General features: G+C 46.2%; 1 protein-coding gene across 1 annotated transcript in view; it reads right to left on the minus strand.

Annotated features, from left to right (window-relative positions):
• Nucleotides 1–1206: 1206 nt before the first annotated feature.
• Maco1 (macoilin 1) overlaps nucleotides 1207–12254 on the minus strand; it is a 71497-nt gene continuing 60449 nt past the window's right edge. Inside the window, exons 8-11 of the mRNA XM_059255170.1 lie at nucleotides 11272–11454; nucleotides 9478–9598; nucleotides 5996–6170; nucleotides 1207–1662 (exon numbers count right to left, since the gene is read on the minus strand). Coding sequence (XP_059111153.1) covers nucleotides 1460–1662; nucleotides 5996–6170; nucleotides 9478–9598; nucleotides 11272–11454 — 682 coding nt within the window. The 3' untranslated portion in view covers nucleotides 1207–1459. The remainder of the gene's footprint in view (nucleotides 1663–5995; nucleotides 6171–9477; nucleotides 9599–11271; nucleotides 11455–12254) is intronic.

Raw genomic sequence — 12254 nt, forward strand, 5'->3', positions numbered from 1 at the left:
TTTCATGGTGACAGTTACACAAGATGATTCCAAATGCAAATGGCAGCAACATGCACATCTGGCTAAACTAGAAGTTCGTTTGACTCCAAATAAGATCTGTGATTAAGAGGGTGATTCTCTTTAATACGTCTAATTTACTGACTGCTTTGCCCTACCTAATTTGCTTTAAATAAGATATACATGCCAATCAACAGGAAACTTTAGAACTATGTCCTTCCAGAACACACAGCACGGAAGCAAAAGCCAATTGATTTGGGTTCTTGATTTCCCCCAACTTCCAAACGCAACTCTACGTTGTCCTCTTCTCCCTGCCCTCCCCTCCCCCATCCTTCACACACTTTCAAAGGTCTGCGCAAACACTCTCTACCAATGTATAATACACAGTTGAACCTGTATCTTTGTGCAGAGGTTAGGTCTTCAACAACAACAACAACAACAACAACAAATCCTCCTTGGCACAGAGCTCCAGAATAGTCAAGCACCCGTAAGCTGTCACATGAGATGTTGAGAGCCAAGAGAGCAGTGAATGGCAGGTGGGGACCGCCCTCGACCACAGCTTTTATTAGCTATTGTTCGGCCTCTTTCGTGCCCACCAGGCTGACTCCCTAGGGTGCTCACCTGGCAGTAAGCATGGAACCCTGTGTGCTTCCCATGGAGAAAAACCCGTGGTGGCGCGGTGACCAGCAGCCCAGCCACCTACCAGCTGTACAACAGGATCCACAGTGAACAGACAGAAGACAGATGACAGAAGAGGGGCGGGTAGGGTAGCTGAAAATGATCAAATTTCCTCTCGAAATGTCTTTTCTCAAGGTGATGCAAAGATTGTGTTCAGACTGTTCTAGAACTATACATGGATGGGAATGTCAGTACTCCAAACACACCATCACACGTTTGCAAGCTAACCTCACCCCTTACGTCTCTCTCATGACGCTCCCTTGATCTGTCTGGTCCTGGGGGGGGGGGGGGGATCTTTTTTCTGTAACAGAAATAATCATCTTTAATTCAGCTATGGAACCGGAGCTGTGTCGGGTGATTTAGCCCTCTCCTACTAGGAACTAAGCCACTGCTGTCATCCGTGTGAATACAACGTGCCATTTTCTTGCTTATTTAAGAACAAAACAGAGTTGAAAAGCAAAAACTCTGTTTTTTTTTTTCTTCTTCAAGAGGAAACTATGTAAAAATATATAAAAAGGCAAAATTGGCTACTTGAAATCCAAGAATGGTTTTAATGCGTTGGCCAAGAAAAATAAACTGCAAAGTCCTGTGAGGTCTTCTAAAAACTTACAAGAACAACTGATGGGCAGTTCTAATCAGACTTGGATGTTACTTCCCCCCTTTTAAAAATGACAACATATACAGTCCCACAAAACACAATATCAACGTTTTTATCTTGACCGCCAGAGACGCTGCTTTTCGAAGCCTTCTGGTTCCAATGTTTGGGTAAACACACAGCTGGCCTTTATTTCTTCAGAGGCTGATAGACAGAGGCATTGGGGTCGAGTCCCGAGGGGCTGGTCTCTACAAACTTAGAGGAATAGTGTGGGGACACGGGGCTCAGGGGACTGGTGGCGGCACTGTATGTGATGCTGGGCATGACGGCCATGACTTCGGCTATCTTCTGTTTTAGGTCCTTGATTTCCTGGTCTTTCTGAAGGATTTGCCCTGCAAGATCAAAGACCTAGCATTAGTGAGGAGGGCGGGCTCACACACACTCCCCCAGGTCAAACCCACATTCACGGTTTGGTAAAGGCAGACAAACTTCCTGTAAAGTGCCCAGGAGTAGGGATTTTTAGGCACCGTGCTTCATATGCTATTGTCTGTCATTTTCCTTTTCTAACTATGGACAGTGGTGCCCAGTTCTTAGTGGGGGTACAAGAAAGCAGCAGCCTGAGGGGTGCTGCTTTTACAGCTCCACCTCCTGAGTTGGGGTTCCTTTCTGGATGGCTGGGCTCAGAGTGTTAGACCAAGGAACCCAGGACTTCCAATCAGTCACATCAGGTTCTCTGACAGAAAGCAGATGACATTCTGGGACGAGTGCCCAGCTTACTGGCAAGATGCCCTCTGACCTCTGCCCAGCATTCAGCTGGCTGCTTCAGCACATCAGCTAGCTCAGGCCTTCGTGCATCCCCCGTGTATGTGCTGGCTGCTGAAGTTTCGTGATCATCAATCTCAATCAATGTCCAAGTCCTAGATTCAACACATCCCCAACTTCCCTTATGTTCCATAGTCTTAACAGTTACGACAGCATCTAAAACCCAGCATGGTACAGGGGGTCTAAGTGCTCACAGACTAACGCCTTCTCGCTTACAACTGGAAGAGAGGACTATTAGCACCATCCACTTTATGATGAAAGGAGAGGGAACAGGAAGCCGTACCCTGGTCAAGTCCTGCTAGTGTACTGCTAGTGACAGGAGCACTTATATCCCCCATGGCACTCACCCACCTTCTCGGGCGACAACCTATCATCTCTCTGCTGGATCATGGACTCTGTGAAGCAGAGATTGCGCCTCTTAATTTCCCATTGCTAAATCCCTGCACCCAGCCCAGTGGAGAGCCAAGGCTTCACAAATTCTGCAATTTGTTCAGTCCATCTGTTATTAAGACACAGAGCAGGACTAAAGCCAGGACCACCCTGTTCCAAATCCATGCAATTTCCATCATGCTATGTGCCTCCCTCATCTCCAAGGGAAAGAAAGAGGCTGTGTGTGAGCAGCCCTCACTGTGTGAAGACAACAGTGTGTCTGAGACGTGAGAAGGCTAGGTGGCATGTTTCAGAAGGATGGAGTGAGATAAAGAATCACTTTGTAACCAGGATGAACAACAGCATAGGAAGGGACAGGTTTGGTTTCGCATTACAAAGTTGGACAGGATCTGAACGGAGGCAATGAGAAAGCAGGAGCCAAGAGCAGGAGAAAAGATCTCACCCTCACTTCCTTCAGGAGCCCTAAGGTTCAAGTGCTCATCAAAGAGCCACTTTCTCTCTGAACACAATGAGCTGCAGATGAATACAGTAAGTACTTAGTGGCACCTGATACAGGAGCTATTGTTTTTCCCATACAGACTTCAGCTTGATTTCTTTTTTTAAAAATAATTTATTTATTTTGATGTGCATTAGTGCTTTACCTGCATGTATATCTGTATAGAGAAACTGGATCCCCTGGAACTGGAGTTACAGACAGCTGTGAGCTGCCATGTGGGTGCTGGGAATTGAACCTGGGTCCTCTGGAAGAGCAGCCAGAGCTCTTAACCGCTGAGCCACCTCTCCAGCCCCAGATTTCTTTATTAGTAAGAGGAAAACACCCCAAGAGCTTTGGCATGGACCTTTCTCTCTTCCCAAGCATTTGTGGAACCATGCCAGGAAGCCTGATGCCCTGGACCCAGAGAGCAGGTGCTGTTTCCATGCCAGGGGATCTTCTCCAAGTGCACAGATCCCTGCAGAGAGTTAGTTAAACAGAGGGGTCTATTCTGCAGTGCTAAGCCAGACAGGAAAAAGGGCCAGTGTGGGATGAGATGCTCAGCTGCAAGGTGGGGTCCCCTGAGCCCACAGACAAAGTAAGATTGATGTCCACCCTTTGCCCCTGCTTAATCGTCTGGGCCACCCAAGTCTCTCAGGTGGGTTTACCAACTTCTTAGCTTCTCTATTTTTTTTTTTTTTTTTTTTTTTTTTTTTTTTTTTTGGTTTTTCGAGACAGGGTTTCTCTGTATAGCTTTGCGCCTTTTCTGGAACTCACTTGGTAGCCCAGGCTGGCCTCGAACTCACAGAGATCCACCTGCCTCTGCCTCCCGAGTGCTGGGATTAAAGGCGTGCGCCACCACCGCCCGGCCCATCTTCTCTATTTTCTAAACATCCCCAGGCAATGCCAGAAGTTCCCAGTGACTGATGAATGGGCCTCACCTGGGTGTCTGAGTGCCCCAAACCAAACACACCCCTCCTCACTTCCTAAAAGGTCTTTGCTTTTGGGCCTTCTTCCAGCACCCCAGTCCTCTCAATCCCTCAGCAGCTCTTCTTCTTGCTCTGCATTTCCTTAGACAGGACCCAGCACCAGTCTCTGAACTGGCTCTGCCTCTGCTCCACTGGCCTCATCTTTCCTGCTGCCACAGGAAGAGCCCGCTCTCTCTGAAGACCGAGGGAGGGACGACCTTCCTCGGGTTGCTTCAGTCACAGTCCACTTAAGCTCCCACTCTTTTCTTCCACGGCCTCCGGGCTTGGGGCCATCAGAACACTGGCCAGCACAGCCCCAGAGCTTTCTTTCCCCAGCTTCCAGCACTCCCTCCTGGACTGTGCTCCTCCCCACCACTCTCTGCTCTCGGAATTCATCCCATGAGCCCACTCACTCCTGACTGCACGATACCCTCACTACTCTCCCATCCCATCCTTTCTACCTAGCTTGTTCTAATGCAGTTAATTTTCAAAATGCAGCCAGGATCCACAGGGCCCACAGGACATCCAAGTACCAGAGCATCATTGCCTTCTGTAGTAAGCACAAGTTGGGCCTTTGGTGAACTGTGCAGAGTGTAAAATCTCAACAAAATGAAGAGCAACACAGAAGAGAATGCAAATATTTTCTATTAAGTCAGACAGTAAATATATATGATAATGTAAGACAATGACACTTTTCTTATTTTCATAAAATGATATTAATGTTAATATGTAATACGTTTACATTATTTTAAATGGATTACTAGATGTTTTAGGTTTTAATTTACAGAGGGGGAAACAGCTAGATAATCTATGTGAAATAAGTTTATCCAGGGTGCTCAGGAATCTTAAGCACCTGGGCCCCGCTACCCCAGTAGACTGAGTTTTCCAGGATGGTAGCTTCTAGCGCTTGGCTGCTTGATGAGTCCCTGCTCAAGTACCCTTTCCATGTACCAGGTCAACTGGCAGAAAGGTTTTCTCAGTACTCTAGTCACTTAGGGGACTCATCAGTTTTGTTTTTGTTTTTTTTTCCAGACAGGGTTTCTCTGTGTAGCTTTGGTGCCTGTCCTGGATCTCGCTCTCCAGACCAGGCTGGCCTCAAACTCACAGAGATCCGCCTGGCTCTGCCTCCCAAGTGCTGGGATTAAAGGCGTGCACTACCGTCACGCGGCGACTAATCAGTTTTGTGAACAAAAATCCCATTTTCTTTTCACTGGGTCTTGCCACCCTCTGTCAAAACCCTCCCACACTCTCCATGGCATTTAAAGTTCTAAGGTCTTTCCATTGGACATTTTTACCAATTGTGGCTGCTGCTATCCCTGGCCCACCTGGGTCAACAGACTGGTGAGCACCTCCATGCCCACGGGCTTTGCCTTCACTGCCCTGGCCTCACTCTGCTCAAATGTTCATGTTCAAGGGCTCCCCTGGGACTGCCCTGGGATGAGAAGTCTCTCTTGCCCTTTCCGACTTCGTCTGCCGCCCTTGCCCCCATCTTACAAACAGTGGAATGGCTTGTTCACTGTTGGTCCTTGATGGGGTATCTATCAGTTATCAGAGACACTAGTAGGTCTCAGCAATTCTCTGCTGAGTGGATGGCCTGTTCTCCAGACTCTAGACTCCTCTGTGGCACTGCCCAAGCCCATCCTACCCTGCTGCAGCTTCGAAGGTCCTGTGAAACTGCATCTTCTGCAAGAAGTTTCTTGACTTCACTCTCACCATGCTCCCAACCTCTTCTCATCGTTTAGGCCCAGCTTAAACATCAACTGCCCTGACATGGCCCAGCTCCACAGCCTGCTCTAGGCCCTGCCTCTCTCTGTCCCTACAGGCTGTACACGCGGGGAAGCTGCAGCTCTCGACGTTAACACTGTGCACCCCTTGAGGAGACAGTCGCATTCTCTCTCCAGCACTTGAAATGCTCTCATCTCACAACACACCAGGAGCATCAACTGCACCAGACAGCTCAAGGAAAACACTGAGGTGCCCTCTCAGTGTTTAGAGCTCTGAGAGGAGGTCCACTCTATGCAGCCCTATGACCTCTGCATCCTGCCACCCCACTGGGGCCTGGTGCTTTCTTACCCTGGGCAATCTCGAGCTGCCGCTTTGCATCACCCAGTGCAGAGAACAGGTCCAGCTTGATTCTCGTCTCGGCGCTGAGGCTGTTCTCCAAGTGTTGCGTCTTGTCTTGCATGGCGGAGAGCGCCGACATTAACACCTCGGTGTCCTTCTCATTTTCTTTGTACTTCCGAAGCTCCTATCAACAGCATCGAACCAGCAATGTCAGGAAGTAGTTTTGCCATCGATGTATATAAATTAGCTTCAATTTACAAATTAAGTTCCAGTCCTACTGACCCAGCCATTAGAAGAGAGAACCCTGATACTTGGTGTGTTTACACTTCATTCTTAGAGCACACGCCATGCAATATTCAGATACTATTCAGATCCCCAAAGGTATCCAGTGGGCCGCGTGGAGCACATGGCTGGAAACAGTGGCCTCTCTTCCAAATCAAGCACTCTCTTGCGAGACTGATTCAAAGCAGAGACACTGCTCTTCTTAGCCACTTGCGAACAGTGCCCAATGCTGTGGCCACATGTCTAAAAATGTGTGCTAAAAACTGCATGCATGTTTTTATTTTGATAAGGCAAAATAAATAAATAAAAAAATAAAAAAAGGAAAAAATAAAGGAAAGCCCATTTACAACAGCTGGTAATACGGACAGTAAGTACTGAACTTGATTCTTTTTTTCATTTTGAAACATGGTTTCACAATGTAAACCAGGCTGGCTTGCAACTCACTGTATAGCCTTGGCTGGCCTTTAATTCAGAAATCTGCCTGCCTCTGCCTTCCAAGTGCTAGGGTGAGAGGCAGTGCCACCATGCCTGGTCTGAATTTCTTTAAAGACAGAAATCCAAACTTATTTAAGAGAATTCAGAAATACAGAAAAATTGAAAGTTACCCATAATTTTTTTAATATAACCAAAATCATACCATATGTACAGCATTAGACGAAGCCTTTTAAAAAGCTAAAACTTAGATCATTCCAACTATTCAGGTTCCTAAGTGCTGGGTTACAGGCCTATGCCACCATACCTACTGAAAAATACCCTTTGGTGGCTCAATGATATTCCTGTATGTATACATACTGTACCTTAAGCAAACACCTGCCCCATTATTACACCTGATTCCTTCTTTCTTATTTTTGCATCTCTATACCGCTACACGGAACATGGTGTGAGTCACTGATGAGGTTTTGTCTTTTAAAACCCTGTGCTGGGCTTGGTGGCCCACACCTATAACCTCAGCATGTGGGAGGCAGAAGCAGAAGGACTGCCCTGAGGTGAGGCCAACCTGGGTCACATAACAAGACTGTGTCAAAGCAAAAAAAATTCTTTACCAATTTCATAGGAGAGAAATGATTGCTAATTTTTATATTCATGTCATTACTGGTTAATAAGAGTATATTTTAAAACATTTACATTAATTTTAACTTTAAAAAATATTTAATTTTATTTGAATGTATGTGTATCTGAGAGTATGTATGTGCACCATATGTGTGCAGGAACATGTGGAGGTCAGAGAGGGATCAGATTGGCTGAACTAGAGTTATAGTTATAAGACACTGTGTGGGTGATAAAAATGGAACCTGGGTCATCCACAAGAGCAAGAGCTCTTAACCACTGAGCCATCTCTCCAGACCCTATTTTGATTGTGTGTGTGGGTAAGCATTTGGGGGTCAGAGGACACAGAAGTTGTCCTCACCATGTGGTAACTGAGGTCATCAGGCTTGGCAGTGAGCATGATGGGCCAAGTCTTTGATCCTGAAGATCCTGAACACTTAGCACTTGTGTTTCTTCTGCAAATGGTCTGTTTGTATCCTTCATTTCTCTGTATGTGTTTGTAACTCTCATCAGCTATTTATACTCTATAGTGCTAATTATTTTTACTATTCATTGATATCTGTAGTTTTTGTTTTGTGTTTTGTTTGTTTGAGACAGGGTTTCTCTGTGTAGCTATGGCTGTCTTGGAACTCACTCTGTATACCTGGCTGTCCTGGAATTCACGAGATCTGTCTGCCTCTGCCTCCCAACTGCTGAGATTAAAGGGTGTGCCACCACACTCAGTGAGTATCTCTCTCATGTTTTAAATTTTTTTGTATCTTTATTGTATGAATGTTTTGCCTGCATATACGTCTGTTTGCCACATGTGAGCCCGGTCTCTGTGGAAGTCAGAAGATGGCATCAGATCCTTTGGAACAGGAGCATCTGTGAGCCATTGGGAATTGAACCCAAGTCTTCCTCAGAGCAGCCAGTGCTCTTGACTGCCCAGTGACCCATCTCTCCACCCATCCAGTCATCTCTATCTTATTCAACTCTTTTGGGCTGTTGTTTGTGAGTCTGTCTACTGTTTTTACGCTTAGAAAGTTGTCTTGTATCTCAAGATCAAATAAATGATACTTTATTTCTCCCTATCTTTTCCTACATCCAATTCTTTGTCTGGAATTTCCTTTTCTGTGTTAATAAAGCTCTAATTTTTTGTCCCCCCACTTGTCCAGCTATTTGAAATCCTTTTACTCTTTCCCTTTCCTGCCAATCCCTGAAGCCACCTTTACGACATACTTCAAGCTCTGTCTCAAGTCACCCACTGCACTCCACTGACTCGCCAGCATTTTCCTAACAGTCTCACAATTTAAGTTACTATGTTCTTTATGAAATGACATTAATTCAAAATGTCACCTTGAAAAGCTGCTACCATGTTCTTAGTTAAGGCACACAGCTCACAAAGCTGGTTCCCTCTGTCCACAGCACTGGCCTGTCTCTTCCTCATGTTCAGCAGTACCATGTGCCTGGTCAGAGCCACCAGGTGGCCCGGACAGGTCAAGAGAGCTCTAAGGAGAGATCCAGGTCCTATAGGAATTAACCTTGTCTTTAGGCTTAAAAAGTTAAAGGAAGGAGCTGGGCGGTGGCGCAAGCCTTTAATCCCAGCACTCTGGAGGCAGAGCCAGGCGGATCTCTGTGAGTTCAAGGCTAGCCTGGTCTACAGAGCGAGATCCAGGACAGGCACCAAAACTACACAGAGAAACCCCCATTTCAAAAACAAACAAACAAACAAACAAACAAAAAGTTTAAGGAAGGGGCTGGAGAAATGGCTCAGAGGTTAAGAGCACTGGCTACTCTTCCTGAGGACCCAGGTTCAATTCTCAGCACCCCCATGGCAGCTCCTGTCTGTAACTCCAGTTCCAGGGGATGTGACACCTTCACACAGACATACATGCAGATAGAACATGAATGAACATGAAATAAAAATCAATCAATTATGAAAAAGGAGAAGTTAAAGGAATCCCTGCTGAGACAGATTCTGGGCTGCATGCAGCGGACTGTAATACCTGCAGCCTGTGTTAGGACCTGGCTGTCAACAGGACAAGGGTGGAGCTTTAAGTCCCCTTCTGTGAGATGATGAGACAGGTCTGCTGTGAGGTGCTGTCTACACTGGAGCACATGCACTGGCAGATGGAGGGGATCGGGTGATGGAAGGCCCTTCCCCACCTCCTCCTCCTCCTCACCTGAACCTTTAGTTCCAGTTCCCTGATCTGCTCCTCCTTCACCTTCATGTCCATTGTGAGCTTCTTGCCCTCAGCTTCTAGCTCTCTGATCCGACTCCGTAAGGTTTCGGTGCACTCTCCCCTTTTGAAAGACAGAGGAAATAAGGTTTATAGTTTCCCCTATCATGGGAGATTGGTTTGAAGACCGCTGTGGATACAGAATCTACACATGCTCCAATTCCTCAAATAAAATAGCAGTTTTTGCACAGACTTTCATAAGGCCATGTCTAAATTACTAAGAGCCAGCACAATGTAAAAACTATATGAAGTATTGTCATACTGTAGTTTAGGGATGCATGCTCAGCAGCTGTAATTTAATTTAGCTTTTCAAATGTTTTCTTTTCTTTTAGATCTTTCTGAGACAGAATTTTAATATGTAGCATATACTGGCCTTGATCTTGCAATCCTCCTGCCTCAGCCTCTTATTACAGTCATACCTCACCACATCTAGCTTTCAAATCCTTTCTATAGCTGATTCCATCTCCAGAGCTCATGGGTACGCAGGACTTACACAAACTTCTTAGATTCTATAGGGTCTGCCTGGTTATTATTATTTTTCCCTGTGCAGCCCTGGTTATCTTGAAAATCACTCTGCAGACCAGGCTCTCCTGGAACTCAGTGATAGACCTGCCTCTGCCTCAAGTGCTGGGATTAAAAAAGTATGCTCCACCATAGCCTGGTGGGTCTGCTTGACTTTAACTTTTGGCTCAATATGCTTCTTCCCACTCTGCTTTGGAAATTTCAACAGCAACCAAAATAATTATTAATTTTTTGAGACAATGTCTCTCTCTGTAACCCTGGCTGACTTGAAACTCACTTTGTAGACCAGGCTGACCTCAAACTTACAGAGAGATCCACCTGCCTCTGCCTCTCGAGTGCTGGGATTAAAGGCGTGGTCACCATGCCCAGCTAATTTTAAAATTTGTATTGTGTCTGTATGTGCTATGGAAGCCAGAGGTCACCCTCAGGGCTATCCCTCAAGAGCAACCGCCTTGTTTTCTGAGAGGGTCTCTGGGAAGCTGGTCAGTGGGTCCCAGGCCTCCCCAGAGATGGGATCACAAATGGGCACCACCTCACCTGCCTTTTACAAGGGTGCTGGGCACCACCATACCCAGCCTTTGACCTGGGACTGAACTCAGGTCCCTATGCTCACACTTTAAAGCACTGTGTCAACTGAGCTATCTCTTCAGCCCTCTAAAATACTCAGGGGCTGGAAAGATGGCTCGGCCTTTAAGAGCACTTACTGTTCTTGCAGAGGACCCACACTTGGTTCCTAACACCCATATGACAGTTCACAACCCTCTCCCACTCCAGTCCTAGGAAATCCAATGCCTTCTGACCTCCATGGGTACTGTACACATGGTGCACAGACATACATGCAGGCAAAACACTCATATACGTAAAATTAAATAAATTAATCTAAAAATAATTTTAAGCTCCTCAAAAGCACCCACATCTGTGTTGGAAGCACTGACAGTCTTGTGAAGAACAGACTGCAGATGGTCTCCAAGTGACCACACAGAAAACGAGAAGAAGCCTGTCAGGAGCATGGGGTACAGTGATTCCTTCACCTCTCTATGGATGAGGTCACTGAGAGATGAAATGTTGCAGGGCAGTGTAAGGTGGTCCAGGTGGGCCTGAAACAAGCTAATGAACAAGTCATACAGCAACCCATCCACACAAACTATTGTCCGTCCCACCCCACCCAGCATCAGTCCCCAACCTTGGATAAATACCCCAGTGACATGGACACACCTAGATGCAGCAGCAAAGGCAACAGCCCGTGCAGCAGTGGCTTCTTCTAACTTCTTCCTTTTTTTCTCCTCCATTAACTGTTTTTCTACAAAGCTTCGGGCTTCCTGCTCAGCTTTTAGCTTTTTCTCCAGCTGGCTGATATTCTGCTTGTCTTTTTGCTTCATTTGCACAGCATTATGTAACCTGTGTGGAAATGATTGTCACACAAAATCTTCTGACTACAGAGATTCACCACAAGCCCCAAGAACCACAGACTCTATGCAGCCTCTCTTAGGCAGGTGTACATGGGAGGTTCCCACAGCAAAGTATCCCCGTCTAGTGTGCCAGAGAAAACACATGGTCATTACCATTTAATGGCTCCTAAACACTAAGAAGCTACCTGCTTTCTGTAACCCAGAGTCAGTCCTCCTCCACCGTCAGGTGATCTACAGCAAGGGGCAGAAGATGCAGCTCAGAAAGCATCTACCAGAGGAGCAGGTGACTGCAGTACATTCTAGTGCCCCAGAACACTGTGAAAAAACAGTCAGACCAAAGACCTACTGATTGGACCAATGCTGTCAAATCTAAAATGGGTGGGAGGGGAAGGTCTGTCTTCTATTTTCTCCAGTTGTTTTCTTAGTCATGCAGCAGCCTTTCCTTCCCAGGTGCAAGGCCTTTTCTCACGCCCTTAAGTTCCCTCCAGCTTCACAGAGCAAGGTAAAGGGAGCTAGTCACCAGACTGTCCCAAAGAGGCCAGTGCTAAGAACTGCAGAAGTCGCTCAGAATGACGGAAGGCTTTCTTGCATGTTGTATTCTAGTGTTAAAGTTAATTCCTAGGACTGTGAGTGTATCCTTTGTAGGGAAGCCTGTGAGAGGCATCCTTGCTACAGACACACCCTGCTTAGAGACTGAAGAGATCTCTTCAAATAAAACCAAAGCTCAATGTCATTTTTTTAGTTCTGACGTTCAAAGTGAATATGGTCTAATGTGCAGAAAAGGATCAA

The sequence above is a fragment of the Peromyscus eremicus genome, chromosome 2, assembly GCF_949786415.1.
Source record: "Peromyscus eremicus chromosome 2, PerEre_H2_v1, whole genome shotgun sequence".
Lineage (NCBI taxonomy): Eukaryota > Metazoa > Chordata > Mammalia > Rodentia > Cricetidae > Peromyscus > Peromyscus eremicus.